We start from the raw sequence: 18,776 nt of genomic DNA, 5'->3' as shown, positions 1-18,776 counted from the left end.
AAAGAAAAACACAAAAGGTATACAATTCTGTTTAAATGAAATATCCACACTAGAGACAGAAAGCAGATTGGTGGTTGCCACGGGCTGTGGGAGAGGAGAAATGGGGAGTAACTGCTTTAATGGGTACAGAGTTTCCTTTTGGGGTAACGAAAATGTTTTGGAACTAGATAAAGGTGGTTGTTGCACAACACTGTGAATGTACTAAATGTCACTGAATTGTTCACTTTAAAGTGGTTAACTTTATGTTATGTGAATTTCACCTCAATTTATTAAAAATGGAGAGAAATCACACCCCAAAATCTAGATTTCTTGCTCTTCTTGAAAAATTGGAAGACGTAGTAACATGGGGGTCACATTCCTACAAAGCAGAGGGGCTGAGCAGAGTCACCTTTTTAGATGGGGCGTGTGCCAACTAGTTTGCCACAGTCCCCACCACTCTCTGTTGTCCCCCATGAGAGTCATAAATTTTTGTCATTTTTGCACTGTTGTTTTGCTCATATTAGAGAAGACAATGAAATTTTTGTACCTATATCTCTATCCAAAGCAGAAAAACAATAGATAAGCCAAGAGGGCCGCAGAACTTAAGATAAAATATTTCTTAAACCAGCAATTTTCACTCATTTACTGTACCTTCCTATCCCCTGTAGCCTGTGATCCCTACAAACAGAGAAGGGGTGTTGCCCAAGGAAAATATTGCCTTTGGTTCCTTGGTGTGAAATGCTGGACTTTAAAACACTTGAACATACTTGTGAGATGCAAATATTCATTCGCTCATTGTTATGAATGGTTAGCAGGCAAGGCACAGCCTGTTAGCTGAACAGATGGTTGGGTTCTCAATCTGCCAAATGGATCTACACACAGATTTGCTAATTGTTACCTCCATTGTGGACGTGGGGTACGTGATGTTATTCTTAACTGGGACAAGGACACTCATGGATGGATTGGTGGAGAATTGATTGCTCATTCAGAATTGATTGCTGGGGGTCTATCCAGGAGAGAGAACTGAGGCAGCTGTTTCAGACTCAGAGCTTTGGTGGCAGCAGAGTGGGATGGGGCCCAGTCGATGGCAACTGGATAGAGATTCAGGATTCTACCAGGTAGGCTTTAAAGGGGTTCTAGGCTTACTGGCGTGCAATCAACTCATCATACACGCTGACCAAAAGATTTCTTGTGCCTTCATGTTGCCTCTGTTTTTCCCACATGTTCATTTAAACCTGATTACACCTGTGTAAACCCACTGAGCCTGGAGGTAGGGGAAGCAAGTACACAGCATGGTCTGTCCTGGCCCAGATCCCCAGGCACAGCCTTGGAGGCAGGCAGGGAGGGAGAGGGGCAATGTGTTGGCAGAAGGGCTTACCTCCGTCTCCGGGCTGTAGCAGTGGTAGTAGCCCCCAAGAGCTTCTGCAAGGTTCTTCAGGACAGCCTGCAGGGATGGTGACAGGGTCAGGTCTCAGTAGGGCAACACCAATACTCTAACAAGCTTTCTCCTTGACTGAACCTCCCAACTGTCCAATGCTTCTTATCTTACCAAAGAGAGAACTAGACACGAGGAGAGTCGTGTTCTGGTCCACAGCTTGGGGGGCCTGTCCACACATAGAGCCTCAAAGCCTGGCCCAGCTCACTATGGCCAATCCAAGGAAACCCTGGAGAATCTCCAGTACTTACAGGGGGCACCTGATGGTCACATTTGTAGGTGATGATGTGGGTGATGAGGCCCCTTCCCACGACAGACTGTTGGATGTAGTAGGACAGAATTTCAGAAGGCTGATCTGGGCTGGGGAGATGATGGAAGAAGAGAACAGGGCACCCCAGGTCAAATCACTTTGAGGACATTCCATAACAAAATGGTAATTCCCAGGGAACATCTACCGAATCTAACCAACCACCTGTGTCCAGGTCACCTGTGTAAGATGGAAGGCAGAGGGGACCTGGCCTGCTCTGGCTGCCCTGCCCCAACATCTATGGACAGATAGCCTGTGAACACAGTCCTTCTCTCAAGTGTGTGGGAAGAGTCATACTGGACAATCTTTTCTCAAACAATGGTTTGGTTCTCCGGCCTCCTTCATGTAGTCTGTTACCCGCTTAGGAAAGGAGACCTACCAGCTTCCCATTATGATCACCAGAGAATTCAGCCCCTTTACTGCAAAGATTTTCCTCAGGGCTTGTAGCAGATTGCTGCCTCCACCAGGCTGCAGTTTCTTTACCCAGAGCTTGAGTTCCTGGAGGCTGAGGGAGACAGTAATGGAGAAGAGAGCAGCAACCTAACCATAGTACTCTTACTAGTTGCCAGGCCCAGGACAGACATGAGCTCATTTAAGCCTAACGATAATTCTTGAAGTGGATACATTTATTCCCATTCTACAGATGAGGAAACTGAGGCTCAGAGTTAGGACTTGCCCAAGGTGATACCGTAAGCAACTGACAATGCTGAGATTTCAGACCAGGTCTGACTCTAGGACTTGAGCTTCTAGTGACTCTGCTGTCTGAGGGTCTGGGGCTAAGTTCCTTCTTCCCCCAACACCCTCCCAACTCTCCTGGAGGCAGATCTCAGCCTGAGGCATGGAGTTAATCCCCTCACCCTCAGGCTCTAGGAGAAGGCACCATGGCTGTGGGACTACATCCCACATGGCCTGGGATCCACACCACTCATGAGAAGGAAAATGACTTAACACGGTGCTTTCTCGGTTAAATACCTCATGTGGTACAGTGAGAGGGTCCTGCTCTCTCCATTTCTCCTTCAGTCTAGCCAAAAAAAAAAAAATCTCAGCTCATTGCCAGTAGGTCTGTCATGTTATTACGTAACTGTTGAGTCTCCCTTTTAAACAAAGAGAAAACAAATCCCAGGCCTAGCGTCTTCTCGAGCCACTACGTTTCAAGCTGGAATTTGATATCATTGTTTTGTTTGCTTTCACTGTATTTATTTATTCATTTTATTTATTTATTATTATTTTTTAGTGAGGAAGATTAACCCTTAGCTAACATCTGTTGCCAATCCTCCTCTTTTTGCTGAGGAAGATTGGCCTTGGGCTAACACCATGCCCATCTTCCTCCACTTTTTTTTTTTTTTTAAAGATTTTATTTATTCATTTTTTTCCCCCCAAAGCCCCAGTAGATAGCTGCATGTCATAGGTTCACATCCTTCTAGTTGCTGTACGTGGGACTCGGCCTCGGGTTGGACGGAGAAGTGGTGCCTCGGGGCGCGCCCGGGATCCGAACCCGGGCTGCCAGCATCAGAGCGCGCGCACTTAACCGCCAAGCCACGGAGCCGGCCCTCCTCCACTTTTTATATGCAGGACACCTGCCACAGCATGGCTTGATGAGTGGTGCACAGGTCTGCGCCCGGGATCCGAACCCATGAACCCTAGGCCGCCGGAGCAGAGCACGAGAACTTAACCACTACGCCACTGGGCCAGCCCCTCACTGTATTTATTTTTATGGTGACTTTCTAATTATGGCAAGTGATGTGGTCTTCTCAGTTATGGTATCGATAGAGTTTCCTTCAGTAATAAACATAGAGTTGATATTTAAAAAATCAGTAACAGTACAAGTGCCCCAGAGCAAATAATAGTGCACGTGGCAGAGATATGACAAAAATCACAAAGGAAGCAATGACTGAAGTTGAGGAGCTCTTGGCTAGATGATCTCAAGGTGACTTCCAGGTCTCACATCCCGGAGATCAGAGCTCTAACTAGAGTGGAGATCTTAGTACAAAATGCTGTCATTCACTGAGCACCTGCCACATGCCAGCTATTTTTCATTTCTTCTCCACAACAGCTCAGTGAGGGGAGGTATCCTTGGCCTCCTTCTGCTAATGAGAGAGTGAAAGGACAGGTCAAGGTCGCCCACTAACTGTCAGAGTGGGATTCAAAGCCAGTGCTGCCAGAACTGGGCACTCCTCTACCTAGAAGGGCTCCTCTCTGCAGCTAGGGCTGGACAAGGGGACCTCCATCCCAGACATGCAAGCATGTGGTTTGTCCTGGAATCCACTCTGGGCTTTGGAATCCAATCCTGGCTCTGCCACTTTGGGCTTGTTCCCTAACCTGAGTCCTAGTTTCCTCATCTGCAAAATGAGGATAATAATCCTATTCCACGTGTTGGCTATAAATATTAAATAAGATAGTACATGTGAAGGGCCTAGCATGGTACCTAATACATGGGTGATCAAGGATATTCTCTTCATAAAAAAGAAATTTATACTTGCTGGCATAAGTAATTAGAAATTCATACACACCTTCCCTCTTCCCATGCCCCCTCAAAAAACTCCAAACTAGGAACTCCCAAATAAAGGACTAGTTAAATTGTAGTACATCTATGCAGTGGAGTACTATGTAGCCATTAAAAAGAATGAGGTAGATAGATCTATGTGTACTGAGCGAGAAGGATATTCAAGATTAGGTGACAAGCCAAGGTGCAGAACAGTGTAATGTGCTCCTGTTTATGTTTAAATAAAACACACAGATGCATGCACGTGACAGACTGTCTGTGGAAGTAGACAGAAGAAACTGTTATTGGGCGGTGAGGAGGGACTGGGGTGAGAGGGAGATTCATTTGCTATTATTATCCTTTCATATTTGAATTTTTGAAAATGAGCATGTATTATTTCCATAATAAAACTATGTTTGCTAGATTGCTGGATAAAAATGGTGTCCCGTGGTTGTCTTCTCTTTCATTTTGTGGTTTGCTCATGAGGGTGACCATTTTTCCAAAAGTTATTGGCTCCCTGCGTTTTTGCTTTTGTGAATTGTCTCTGTGGACTCACTTATCTGTTGGGGTCTTGGGTTTATACTTTAATCATGTGATATAGACACTACCACTTAGGGAGGAAAATGAACAAGTTCACATCTTGGCCAAGGCTGGGCAGTCACTCACGTGGAGGCGTTGACTTCCACGGGGTCTGGCCAGAGGGCGCTGGAGGTGGTGCTGAAGGACAAGACGTACAGCTTCTCCTTGTGACTCAGCTGCTCATCGATAAGGCTCTGGCAGACAAAAGGATATCACTGGCTCCCAGAGCCAGGGGCCACCTGGAGCCTTGCTTCACCTCTCATACCGTGGCTGGCCCCTCTGGGCTGGGTCTGAGCTGTGCTGAAACAGGGTCACTTGAGGCTCAGCTTAGTGGCCCCAAGCTGACACTTGCTTTTTGTCCATTGGGTCTCATGGGGGTGTGGGATGAGCTCCCTAGCTGGCCATCTCAGCCTGTGCCTGTGGTGCGGGCGGGGGCGGGTCCTTGGGCCTGTGGGCTGGCAGACCACCCTGCGGGGTTGTGCCCTCACTCCTCCCACCGACTGCAGACTGATGTTCTCTTCTGGAGCAGCTCCTGAGGGCTGCCACACACTTGGGTCATGGGGTGGGAGTGGGGTGAGCACCCTGGCTACCCATCTCAGCATGTGCTATGGTTGGACCCTTGGCACTGTACTGTGGCACCCAAGAGGACAGGGGTCGGGGCAGTGGTTTCTCGCCAAGGCGTGTGAGTTGGGGACAGAACAGTGGGCACCACATCATGCTGTTCGAAGCTCTCAAGCTGCAGCTGGTGAATACCCAGCAGTAAGATAACTCCTCCCTCTTCTTCTTGGCTAGCTAGAAATTTCACCTGCATGCCACCAAAACGAGGCTTGCCCTGGCTAACATTAGACCAGCCTACCTGGGGGATCTTTGGACACTCGGCCCTAAGGACTTGTCATGAAGGGGAGCCTGCACTGACACTTGTTCCTTGATACCTGCTGAGACCAGGAACAGGGGAAAAGTCTGGCTGACTGGCCCACGTTGAGCCCTATAAAAGATCCTTGAACCAGCGATTGCTGCTAAGGTCCGCTTCCAAAGCTCTAGGGGTTTCCATAAGAAAATAGATTCCACATTACATTACAGAGACTACAGAGCTTTTTCTACACCAGACTTTGTACCGAGCACTTAACTTGCATGAACTCCTTTTGTCCTAGGGCAACTCTGTGAGGTGGCCATTGTCATAATCCCCACTTTACAAATGAGGTCACTAAGGCACAGAGAGACTAGGTAACATGGTCACAGAGCCCAGAAGTGGTGGACGCGCTGTGATCTGACCTTAGTCATCCGACTCTAGAGTTCTTAGCTTCTCTGCTTTGGACATGTCAAAGAAACCAGAATAGCTCCTCCGTCTGGAAAAGGCCAGGAAGCTCGTGCAGTGCTATGCCGAAGTCAGCCCAACTGATTCCTGACTTCACGCCCTCTTTCCAGGGAACCGGGGGCTCTTGAGGCAAAGTCTAGTTAGCAGGGACTGCTGTGGTGAGAATACTAGAAGCTCACTCTGCAACCGAAAACTGACAACTGACTTTATGGCTGGGTTTCGCAGAACTCAACATATTTTTTGAACCGTAGGTGCTAATTAAGTGTGAACTGTTCTTTGTAAAACATTCCACTTTGAGTTGGCTCTAAATGAGCCAGTTAGCAAGCTCACAAAGGGGAGGGAGGTGGTGGTGTGTTTCCAGGTACTTCTCTGTGCCAGAGAGACTTACCATGAGGTCATTTTGGAACTCCTCCTTCTGAGGACCACTGCTGACGGCTGACACATCAATGAGGATGCCGACTCTGGCCCCCTTGATGAGGCCAAATGCCTAAAACCAAAGAGGGAGGGCATGTGCAAACACCCAGCACAGCTCTGTGCTTCTCTTAAGCTTTTCACTGAGCTGCTCAGCACGATGCAGAAGTTCCAACACTCTCCGTGCCTCCACAAGAAGTGGCTGAAGGAAGGCCCATTTGACAGAGGAAAAAGCAAAACCTGATGTCCTGACTTTGGGCATTATCTGCTCCTATTTTGTGGCAGCCTGTTCTTTAAAAGTTTTTTTTTCCGTTAATATTTACTGTTCACTCTTATAAAGTAATAATGTTCATTATAGAAAATTTGGAGACTGTAGAAAAGCATCTTTTGTAAGATATAAAGTTTGATGTCTAATTACGTCAGCTTATCTTGTTTCATTTCTCTATATCCTTAATTTCCTACCCACGCTACCAATCAAAGGCAGACGCGTTAAGCTCGCCCGCTGCAGTGGTATTTCTGACAGTTTCTAATTATGTTTCTAACAGCTATTGCTATCCACACGTGAATGCTGTCTGTGCAATAGCTCTGCACAGAACTCTCCATCCTGTTATAGCTGCATTGTGAATTGGAATTTTCATTCATATGAAATTGATAGTTCTCTAGGGGCAGTAGGTTCCTTTTGATGCTTTTTGCCTTAAATCCTGCTTTATTGGCTACTTAGGTGTCCTGTTCACTTCACTTCTCTGCTCTCAGAGATGTGTATTTTACGTCTCTCACACCTCCAGCGTTCCCTTTCTGCATTCTCTTAGCAAGTGATTTTGCCTCCAATTTCACTGAGAAAAAAAGTTGAAGAGCTATTTTAAATCTTTCCAGCAGAATCTACCAACCTACATGCCCCCATGCCCACACGCTCTGCCTTTCCCTGTTACAATGTATCTAAGGCCAGCTCTCAAAGCCCCGAGGCCAACCCTTTGACTTGCATTACTGGATCTTCTCTTGCCAAATAGGGACTTTGCTTCTGGAATCATCTCTCCTCCTGGATCATCAGTTCCTCCTTATCTATTGTAGCACACACATAGGCCATAATATTGCCCATCTTAAAAAGGAAATAAACCTTTCAGGGCCTGATCCAGCTACCACTTCCTTTCCCTGCTTCCCATTTTAGCAGCACTTCCCCACCTCCCATTTCTCTGCGACCCACTCGGATTAGGCTCTCACCTCCCCACTCCTCTGAAGCCACACTTGTCAAGTGACCAATGACCTCGCTCCTGCCCAACACAATGGTCAAATCTAAGTTCTCAACTTTCTCGAACTCTGAGTAGCATATGACACAGTTTGGCTGTGTCAAGAATTTGGCAAATTGAAGAACTTAATAAGTGCACCTTGTCTTTCAGGACACATTTTCCTGCTGTTCCCTCTACTCAATGGCCAGTCCTTCTTAATCTCCTCTGCTAGACAGACCCTCCCCTTCCTCCCAGAGGCTAAATATTGGAATGCCCTGGAAACTTGTTCCTGAAGGTGTTGGACATGGACAACAGCATTACCACCACCTGGGAGCTTGTTAGATGCAGAATCTCAGGTCCCACCCCAGACTTACCTAATTAGAGTCTGCCTTTTAACAAGATGCCACCCTCTCCTCGCCCTAGGGGATTTGGCTGCACATTAAAGTTTGAGAAACACAGGGCTAAGGCTCCGTTTTCCTTTCTCTTCTGTATCTACACCAGGGTTTGTCAACCCTGGCACTACTGACATTTTGGGCTAGATAATTCTCTGTGGTGGGGAGCTGGCCTGTGCATCATAGGATATTTAGCAGCTTCCCTGGCAACCTCCCTTCCCAGATGTGACAACCACAGATTTCTCCAGACAGTGCCTAAGGTGAAAGCAAACGGTGAGCTAGAAAAGTATCAGTTGGAGGAAAATAGGCTAAAACAAATAAGAAAGCATATCAAAGGGTAATTTCCCCATGATCATTCATCTACCCTTTGGGTCAGAGGAAAACGTTTAATCAAACTTTCGAGAAAAGTTATGTGCAGATGATCAGCCTTGGTCTTATAAATCTCATTGTGGGTCTGAGGCTAAATGGTCTAGGGGACACCTGCTGTTCTCAGCTGCCCAGGATCTGTGTCCCCTTCTGGTAACAGCACTCTGGCTTTCCCTGTTCAACTATCTATCTCCCTTTCTCAGTCCCTGAGGTTTGGGGGGGCTTACTCAGTCTCCCCCCACTTCCCCCGCCCCCTGGTTTTCCCCAGGAGTGAGCACTACTTCCAGGCCTGGCCGGTTAGTATATCTCATCCCCTTGGCTGCGGTGATTGGTCTAAATTGGCCCAGTGACAAGTCAATCCCAGGACTTGAGGGTGTGTACTGGGAGAGGAAGTGAGGTCCCTTTCGCCATGTCACTCTAGCTGGTGACATGTAAGCTTAGAGCTACTGGTGACCATCTTCCTAAGACTGGGGAGAGCCTTCCTGAGAATAAAACCGACCCAGAGGAAAGCAGAACCCAGAGAAAAAGAGATGACATCATTTGGGCCCCTGGATACAGCCGTGAGTGGGTTTTTCATTTATGTAAGTCAAGAAATTCCTTTTCTAGCTTAAGCCAACTTAAGTTGGAGATATACCATTCACAACTGACAGGGGTCTAACAAATACAGATGGAATGAGTGAAAGGGGGCAAAGAATGAAATTACCTTCTTGCTGTCTTCTGTGAGCCACTGAATTCTCTGTTGATAGAGTTCTACAGTTCTGTCAAAACACCAGACAGACTCATCACCCAAGGTCAGCTTCATATCTGAGCAATAGCCACTTATATAAATGGAAGGAAGATATAGACGGGATTTTTTTTTTTTAAGATATCTAAGACGTTGGGAGAACAGAAGGCAAAATCTAACAAAGAGAAAACTGAAGGTATTATTTTGCCAGGGGTAAAGGACGGAAGGGATTCTGAAAGGGATCAAGTGTGGGGGTGCCGCTCTTTGGTGACACGATGTACATTATAAACGACCATGGTTTGGGGGAACAAGGGGTGGGCTTTGAGTGAGTACGTCTGTGGAGGACGGGGGAGTGTGTTCTCATGAGGAAGGTGGAAGAACACTCTTGCTCTTCTCAAATCTGTGTCTTCTCAGACGAGACTTCCTAGTTGCCTGGAGATGATCATAAATGCACAGCTGAGGTAGTTCAACAGCAGTTTCCCAGTGGATTGATGAACAAAAAAACTTAGTTTCCAAAAAGTAAGTAGTCAGGGGAACTTCTTGAACTTCGCTATTGCAAACCATTTCAATGGCTGTTTGGAGACCAGCATGTAACAGGTGCTCAAGGTAAGGACTCATCACTTAAATTTAACTGAATTGCCCTCATTGAGAGCAGGTGGGGTTTGGGGACCTAGAGAAGGGCAAGGAACGCCTTTAGATATGGAATCATATCCAATCAAAGGGGCAGTGGGTGGTGGTTGGAGTCATAAGACATACATGAGTATGGATAGAGCTGAGCATGAGCTTCATAATGAGACACGCTTGTCTTTGAGATCCACTCTGCCATTTTTTAGCTGTGCGACCTTGGGTAGGTGTGATAACCTCTCTGAGCCCCAGTTTCATCATCTTCAACAGGAAGCTAATAATAGGACTCTATCCAAGTCAATTTGCCAAAAGTCAATTTACTGAAAGCTAATTATCTGAAAATGAGTTTGCCAAACGACCAATTAACTGAATAGACCTGAACATTCCTTAAAATGCTGGATTCACAATTAAAACCAATCAGCCGAAATATTGCAGAATTCTTTAAAACCTGTTCAACCTTCCAACCCAATAAAAATTTTTATAAAACAGTTAAAATGTTTTGATAAATTTGGCAAATTGTACATTTAGCAATTGACTTTTAGTTAACTGGCTTGAGAGTAAAACTATATTTTCAGTTTTTGTGAGGACGAAATAAGATAACGCATGCAGCTCTTAGCAGAATTCCTCACACATTAAAAAATGTTGGCTATTAATTATTATTATTACCTTTTAAGAAACCTCAGGCAAACAGAGATCATAGACTGCTACTGCAGGGATGGAATGTATACATGTGCTACTAAAATCTAGGTTTGGAGTGGGGAGCCTGTATATTTTTGACATAGGTTTGCAAAAGTATGAACCCAACTAATGTGTTATTGAAAGTGGTCACCCTTAACCATTAAACATCAAATGAGGCTGTGAGATTTTATGTGTTCGTCCAAGGGGATCATGGATTTTAAAAGATTGAGATAAACTGATGTGGTCCAGCCTCTTTATTTAAGAAGAGGAATTTGGAGCTAGAAATTGGAAGAGACCTGCCCAAGGCCCCAGAGAGATGGTTGTTTGAACAAAGTTACCTTCAGGCTGCTGACACGAGGTAATTCTTGAGCTCTGGGGTTGTTGGGAGGACACTGAGACACGTACTTACTCAGAAAGTTTTGATTCAAATTGGTGGATGATCTGGGTGGAGAAGTGCACTTTCCTTATGACGTTGCTGCCTTCCTCCCTGAAGAAGCAAAAACTTATGAAAGGGTCTCTTGGTCCGGGAGCTAGGTGTGTCATTGCAGGCTTGGGGGTGAGGGGAATGGCTTCAGACTTACAGCACGGCTGTGCCCTGGCTGATCAGGTCAGCCAAGGTGAGTTTCTCAAACTTTAAACTGTGCATTGAAAGCCAATCTTCTGAGTCTTCCCAAGCTGAAGGCTGGGTCTTATCCCCCTGCAGCCTCTATGAGACAGAAGCCAGAGTCAAACAGAAAACTCTGGAAAGATAGGGCAAGGCTGAGGATGCCCAAAGTTCCCTCCACACAGATGCTCAATGGTTGCCAACTCTGACTGGTCCTACCTGAAAGCAGTCTGTTCAGGAACTTGCCTTGCTGAGGGCACAGAGGAATGTGCAGACCTGTGCTCTGGGCCAGTTGCCCCAGAAATACCTGTTCCCATCCCTCACCTCATCTCCAGTATGTGGCTAGACAATTCAAGCATCACTCACCACGTCCTGCCTTGTGAGAGACTGAATATACAAACACACGACGGCCAGACCATGTGTGACAATGGAACTCTGACCCACAGCCTCTGCAGCAGCCAGTCCACAAAGCCAAACCACAACCTCTGCAGCAAGTGGCCCAGAAGGGTGAGGACTCGGTCAATGACTGCTGGCTTTCCTATTTCATCCTGTTTGCAGCTCAGGACCAACTAGAGACAGTCAAATATGCCCCAAACCAATCACATAGGATGCCCCGCTTCTAGTTAGCCCACCTCCAGCTTCCTCATATCAACAGCCTCCTTCAAGGCACACCTGAAGCCTTGCATTTTTTCCACTGTGAACCTTTCCCACTCCCCTGCCTGCCTTTGAGTCTCTGCCAAGCACAAGTCATGGTTGCTGACTCCCCCTGCTAGAGCAACCTCTGAGGAAATTGCCTCTGTTCTCATGTGGGTGGTCTTTGTTTATTTCCACACTTTCATTCTCTGTATCTTTTCAGGTGTATGAGTTCTGCCTCCCCATCACTCTGAGGGGTCCTCAACAAACATTTGTTGATTAACTGATGGAAGAGGGACTGGGTTTATCCTGACCATTCCAGAGACCAGAAACAGGAGGAGTGGGTGACAACTTCAGAGGAAGAATTCCCTAGCCATCACAGGAGTCAGGCCATGAAATGGACTGTGCCCCCTTGCTTGTACCTAGTGACACCTGTGTCACTTACATAGTGCTAAGCTCAGGATGTGGGTGGTGGTTTAGCATTGCAGTCGGTCATGGCAGGCATTCAGCATTGGAGATGCTTTCCGGGAGCCAGAAGGTGGAGAGAGCTGACCTGAGGCTCTGAGTTCACCCTGCCTTGTTCACCTCTTCTGGAGGCGGGCATTTCTTCCTTTTTCCAGTGGGTGTTTCTGAGCCCTACTATGAACTAGGCACTGTCCTGGTGCTGGGGCTACGGTGTGAACAAGATAGAAATGTTCTTGCCTTCTTGGAGCTTACATTCTAGCGCGGGTAGATGGACAATAAAGAAGAAGTGAAATCAGTGTACATAATTTCAGAAAGCAACAGTTCTGTTAAGAAAATGGAGCAGGGAAATGTGATAGAAAATGACAAGGGTGGAGATGGGAAGGTCACTTTGGCTGCGGTGGGGGTCAGAGAAGGCCTCTCTGAGTTGAGATCCAAAGGTTAAGAAGGAGCCAGCCCTGTGCATAGCTAGGGAATGCACGTTCCAGGAAGAGGCACAGAGCGGGGAAGAGGTCAGAGTGTTTGAAGAACAGAAAGGTGGTAACTGTGGTCCGAGTGTAGCAAATACAGGGTAGTGTGACGTGAGAAGAGGCTGGAAAGGTGTGGAAGGCCTGGATCAGACAAGATTCTGCAAGAGCTTCCAGTACAACCACTGTTGTTTACGTGATATAGGTGGGCCTTAAATGTTGCCAGAGTTGGTCATAATTCACTTAGGGTGTGGAATGGCATCAAAAGGGGAGGCCCACTGTGAGAGAAACCACCTCATAGCATCTGATGACAGTGGAATGGACCTGAGCACTATTTTAACCCACTGGAACCCCAATCTAGACTCAAAGATGGCTTCACTCTGCTCCTAGGCACCTGCTTGAACCCTAAGTGGGTTCTGCTTGAGCTTGCATTTGTCAGGGCTTTCACTGTAGTGGGCGAGGTGGTGGAAAAGGAGTTGAAAACTATCTGTGGTAGCTGACTGAGCTACACTGGAGAGGACGGAGGATATGGACAGAGGAGAGGAGAGAGAAAGAGGGAGAGATGAAAGGAGTGCACTACACTGGGGTCTCCATTGACCAGCTTTGTGGTGCTGGGCAAGTCATGTGTCTCTCTTTCTTCACCTGCGAATTGGGCCCTGTGAAGCCTGTGTTTTATAGCTGTGCTATAAAACATCGCTTTGAGTGTTGCTGCATAAACTGTTCTCAACAACAACCTTTATTTCCTCCTCAGCTTGTCATAAATGGAAACTAACCTCGAAACAAAGACAACGAAACTAAAATGCTGCTATTATATTCCAACTAGATTAATAATTAGAGCAAACAACTTAAATAGCACTTATCATCTGTCAAGCACTTTCCACATAATAACTCATTTAATTCTACAGAGTATGTTCCATCATTAACCCCATTTTACTGACAAGGAGACTGAGGCACAGAGAATTTAAGTAATTTGCCCAGAGTCACACAGCTAGTAAGTGATGAAGCTGGGGTTCAAACCCAAACTGTATAGCTCAAATCATGCTCATAACCACACTCTATTGCCTTTAAATTAGCACTAAACTGTGACTCTCTTCATGAAGGATTGGGAGAGAAATGATTGAAAGGATAACTTTGTCAGTGTGTGATTCTATGCTAATTAATGTGCCACCCTTGAACAGCACCCCCCCCCCAATCGTGTTCCCACACTTATGGAAACACTGCTCTGCATCAAATGAACACTAGATGTCACTCTTCTCATCTTTCAGGACTCAACCACCTCCCTGATTGATAACACTGAGCACAGTAGACTTATAATTCACCTTTCTTCTATTTTACATGCATTTGAAATGATCGATCATGTTTTAGGACGTGGATTTTATATTATTAATATTTGAAGATCCACCATTAAACACATTATAGGTTTTGACTGTAGGGCATACTGATTACATAACTACTCAAGTATGCGCTTTCCACAGAGCCTAGGAACATCTTTGCATTGGGGCTATCTTTTCCCTCTTTCCCTCTGCTATTCATTGTGGCTTCAGCTGTGGCTGATAAAAATAAATGCGGTCCCTGTACACCTGGGAAGTCACGTATTTTGATATTAAATTAGATGAAATAAAGACTAATATCAACATCTGAAGTCATCGAAGGAATCCTTCAGAATCTCAAGACTCTATTGGCATTTCCTCATTTCTTTTTAATTAAACTTGCTTTCCCGGAAGTGCCAATACTTGAGATTAGTAAAACATGACTATTTTCCTGATTAACTGCCAGCATTAAAACTGTACTGTTTTTGACTTATGATTTCAAAGGTCAACTCTAGTTTAGATTAGATAGATAGTTATAGGCTAGGCTTGCACCTGACAACCCCTGATGACAACAGTTTTATGGTAGAATAGATTCTGAGTTCCAGACAATTCACTCACCTTCTTGGGAAGATAGCTCATTTACACATTGAGAGTCAGCCTAAAACCACAGTTCTGGATAGCCTAGAGGTTAATTCTCCTGCCATAACTCTCTTGCTCCAATAGCACTTCCTGAAACTGATTTTTGGATCTAGATTTTAGGGAATCCTAAAAGGAAAACAAATCTCAGGAAGGGGAATTTTAGAATTAAATTCCTTAGACTTCAGGCTTTGATAACACGGACAGAGTCTTTATATGCTCCTGAATATTTAGTGATATGGCCAAGAAGGCTATAAAATTTCTACAAATAGTATGCAAATTCTTCAGTCATTTCTAAAGGCAGAGGATTAGAGATGAATGCTTAACTAATCTTTTTCAGTCCTGGGATCCTATGTGAAGACAGAAATACCCAGAGTTTAACGCATTCTGCATTCCCTGACCATGATTTGTAAGCACTGTGACTCAGTTCAAGCACTGTGGTTTTTACCAGTAAGTCCTGTGTCTGGTTAACGTGTGTAACCAGTAGTCCATCGTCTGGATTTTGGCCAAGTCCATTGATATTCTTCTGGTTCAATTGCTTCTTTGGATTTCTGTCATTGTTTCTCCTCATGCTATAAAATACAAAGTGATTTGATCAATGCCCTAGCACTGGACATTGACTCCACGCTGCCAGGGCCTCCAGAAACATCTTTATTTCTGTGCAGTAACTGGAAAGCATTCCTGTAGAGTCCTGATAAAACGTGGGCTCCAGGTTCATAAGACATTTTCTTCTATTGCTCTGGTAGTTAGATAACTGAAGCCCTCCATTATAAGGTGATGCCATGACCATTTACCCAGTCTCACTTCAAGGCAGGTATTTCCCTCTCAATTCCCATGAGCAAAATATTGTTATTTCCATTTGAAAAATCAGAAAAGAGGCTTACCAACAATTTTCCAGAAACTTATTATCTTGACCATGGAAGACATCACTAGTTTGTGTAGCCATTATAAAACCACCTGATGCTTATTTTCCTAGGGAGGAAAAGAATACCATAAAGGAGAAGAATAAGTGCAGCATATAGAAAAGAGCTTTGGGGGAGAATCTATATTCGATTCAACTCTTCTTTAATTCATTCATTCTGTAAATACTTATCGAACACCTACTAGGTCTCAGGCTTTGTGCTAGATGCTGAGCATACAATGGTGAACAACAAGGTTTCTCAGCTTCGGCACTTTTGACAATTTGGACAGGATAATCCTTTGTTGTGAGGCTGTCCTGTGCGTTGTAGGAAGCTTAGCAGCATCTCTGGCCTCTACCAATTAGACGCCAGTAGCATTCCTGCTCCCCAAGTTGTGACAACCAAAAGTGTCTCTAGACATGGGCTGATGTCTCCTGGGGGCTCAGTCTACCCCAGTTGAGAACCACTGAGCTAGACATTGTCCTTGTTCTCACAGAGCTTGTGTTCTAGAGGGGAAGACTGATGTTAAAAAATTAAATATAGTAATTACAAATTGTGGAAAGTGCTATGAAGGAAGTAAACAGGATGATCCAGCAGACAGTAATCAGGAAAGGAGATCTATTTTGCATAGGTAAGGTGGTCGGTGAAGGTGACCTTCTTGAAGGACAAAAAGGAGGCAGAGTGTTAAGAGTATGGTGAATGGTGGACTAGGCAGATACGACAGCAAGTGACCATAAGGATTTTGAGGAGAGAGAGGGAAGAGGAAAAATATTGAGATGAGGTTGGGTTCTTTTCTCTGAGAACTGCATCTGTACTCAAAGGGGTGAGTTTCTACAGCCTACAGTCATAGCTTACTGAATCAGTGTAGACCTGTATCCAAGATGGATCAATCAGATTCTCTCTCTGGGAATTTGGAATTAAGAACTGTGGGGCCACCACGTAGATTCAGAAGCAGGAAGACTGTCTTCAGAGAAAAGTGGAGTGAATGGTCATTCTCTGCCTTGGTGTCCCTGGGGCCACTCTCTCTTGGCCACTCCTCCCTACTCTCTGCCTGCTCCTTCTCAGTCTTCTGTGCAGGCTCATCCTCCTCTACCTGAGCACCTTAATTCAGTGTTCCTTGAGGCTAAGTTGTGCCCACTCTTCTCTTCTCACTTTCTCCTCTTTTCCTAGGCAATAAGATTGCCTTGTCCGTGGCTTTAATTACCACCTATACATCAATGACTCCCAATTGTATGTCAAAAGCCCAGACCTCTCACTCTGACTCCACACCTGTGTATCCACTGACACTGGATATTTCCATCTGGTGTACCAGATGGTACACAAAAAAAAAATCAACATGTCCAAGATTGAATTCATATTCCCTACAAACTTATCCTCTTTTCATTGTTCTCTAGCTTAGAGAAAAGTGTCATCATCTATTTACTTATGAGTCAGAAACCTAGGAATTATTCTTGATGCTTCATTCCCCATATCCAATTCATCGCCTAATCTTGTTAATTTTACCTCTCTCAAATCTCTCCACTTCTCTGTCTCCACTGACATTTCTCGTGTCCAGGTCACCATCATCTCTGTCATAGACAGCTGCAGTTGACCCTAATGGGCCTCCCTGCATTCCCCTAGTCCTCTCATCCAATCTGTTTCCTCACTGAAGCCAGAGTGATGTTTTAAAAACACAAATCCAATATCACACTGCCTCTTCTCTTTCCTGCTTAAAACTGTTCAAAGGCTTCCCTTGATTTCTAGGATGAAGACTAAGATCCTTATGATGGCATTTGATGATCGCACGGTCTGGCCGCTGCCCACCTACCTCTTCAGCTTTCCCACTTCACCACCTCTCTCCTCTTCTGTGTTCCACAACCCCACTCCCTTCAGTTCCTGGAATGCTACACAGTTCCTTTAACCACAGGGCCTTTTCATGTGCTGTCTTTACTCTTTACTCTTCTCCCCTTCCCTCAACCTACTCATCCTTGACATTTCAGCTCAAATGTCACTTCCTCAGGGAAGTCTTCTCCAGCATCCCACTTTATTTCAGATTCCTTTGTATTATATAAACTTTCATAGAACTATGTTCCTTTCTTTCGGAGCACTTAATTTAGAATGATACATTCGTTAGTGTGATTTTTAAAAATTGGTGTCTCTCTCCCATTAAATTATAATTGGCGTGAGAGCAGAGACCGGCAGACAATAAATGTTTTGAGGAGGGGAGGTGAAGGGAGAGAAGGAGGTTGAGAAACTGCCCTGGTTCTTGAATTTCTGATCACTGATCCCAGGCACTTGTGAAAACTGACCACTCTCTGCTCTTGGGTGCCATGAGACACTCCGTTCTTTACAATCCCCTACGTTGTTGCTTAAGCTAGCTCATTTAGGTTTCTGTTACTTGCAACCCCAAAAATACTGGCTAAGACAGCAAGCAAGAAACTCCAAGTGGAGTTGCAGCTTGAACATTAATTTAGAGTGTACGTTCTTATGAAATCATTAAATAGCCTACTGACAGTTTGGCAACTTGCTTTTCTCTTTTTGCTCTTTAATCGTTTATTTAGAGGATGCTTCGTTTTTTTGGGAGGCACCAAGATAATGTGGCAATGTCTTTAAATAAACCCCAAAACTGGCTTTCCTTCACTACTCTTTGCTGAGACTCTATTGGCAGAGACTGTTAAAATACAAATGCCTCAGGAACACTGGATGCCCCATGGTGTCCTAGTTTCCTCTTTTCATTGAGTGATTAACAACGCTTAATGAATTCAGAGGCCTGCATGATTCGATTCTGGGGTGACTTGTGTGGGCTGATGAGGAGGGTTTGGGCTGCGTAAAACTAACAAAACAATGTGGTGTGCTTAGAAAGAGTACTGGACCTTTGGTTTCTTCATCTGCAGAACAGAATGGGGATAATAGTAGCTGGCCTACCTACTTCAACTCCATCGTCAAGAGGATCAAATGAAATTGAGAATGTAAAAAGCTTTGTCAAATACAAAGTACTATGGAAATGTAGGATGCCATTAAAAAAATGTGCTGCATCTTCAAGCACTTCAGCATATGACATTTAACCAATCCTTCATCCATGAACATTTGTAGAGTGCCTACCCGGTGCCAGAGACAGCTGGTCCTGGGGAGGCAGAGAGGAACAGGACACAGCCCTCACTCTCAGGACCTCGCTCAAATCAAACCTTATTAGAGAGGTCTTCTTTGATTACCCTGTTTCCCGTAGGACCCCCTCCATCCTGCTTTGTTTTCTCCATAGCACGTTTCATCA

General features: G+C 45.1%; 1 protein-coding gene across 1 annotated transcript in view; it reads right to left on the bottom strand.

The window, feature by feature from the left end:
* Nucleotides 1-15,573, bottom strand: part of VWA3A (von Willebrand factor A domain containing 3A) — a 46,211-nt gene extending 30,638 nt beyond the window's left edge. Inside the window, 10 exon segments of the mRNA XM_058569915.1 lie at nucleotides 1,358-1,423; nucleotides 1,666-1,774; nucleotides 2,101-2,226; nucleotides 4,870-4,976; nucleotides 6,486-6,584; nucleotides 9,193-9,247; nucleotides 10,925-11,002; nucleotides 11,097-11,221; nucleotides 15,076-15,199; nucleotides 15,512-15,573. Of these exon segments, the coding sequence (XP_058425898.1) occupies nucleotides 1,358-1,423; nucleotides 1,666-1,774; nucleotides 2,101-2,226; nucleotides 4,870-4,976; nucleotides 6,486-6,584; nucleotides 9,193-9,247; nucleotides 10,925-11,002; nucleotides 11,097-11,221; nucleotides 15,076-15,199; nucleotides 15,512-15,573 (951 nt within the window).
* Between the last annotated feature and the right edge of the window lie 3,203 nt (nucleotides 15,574-18,776).

This window comes from Diceros bicornis, chromosome 26, assembly GCF_020826845.1.
Source record: "Diceros bicornis minor isolate mBicDic1 chromosome 26, mDicBic1.mat.cur, whole genome shotgun sequence".
Classification (NCBI taxonomy): domain Eukaryota; kingdom Metazoa; phylum Chordata; class Mammalia; order Perissodactyla; family Rhinocerotidae; genus Diceros; species Diceros bicornis.
The sequence above is the reverse complement of the archived record's forward strand: the minus strand, read 5'-3'. Positions and strand labels throughout refer to the sequence as shown.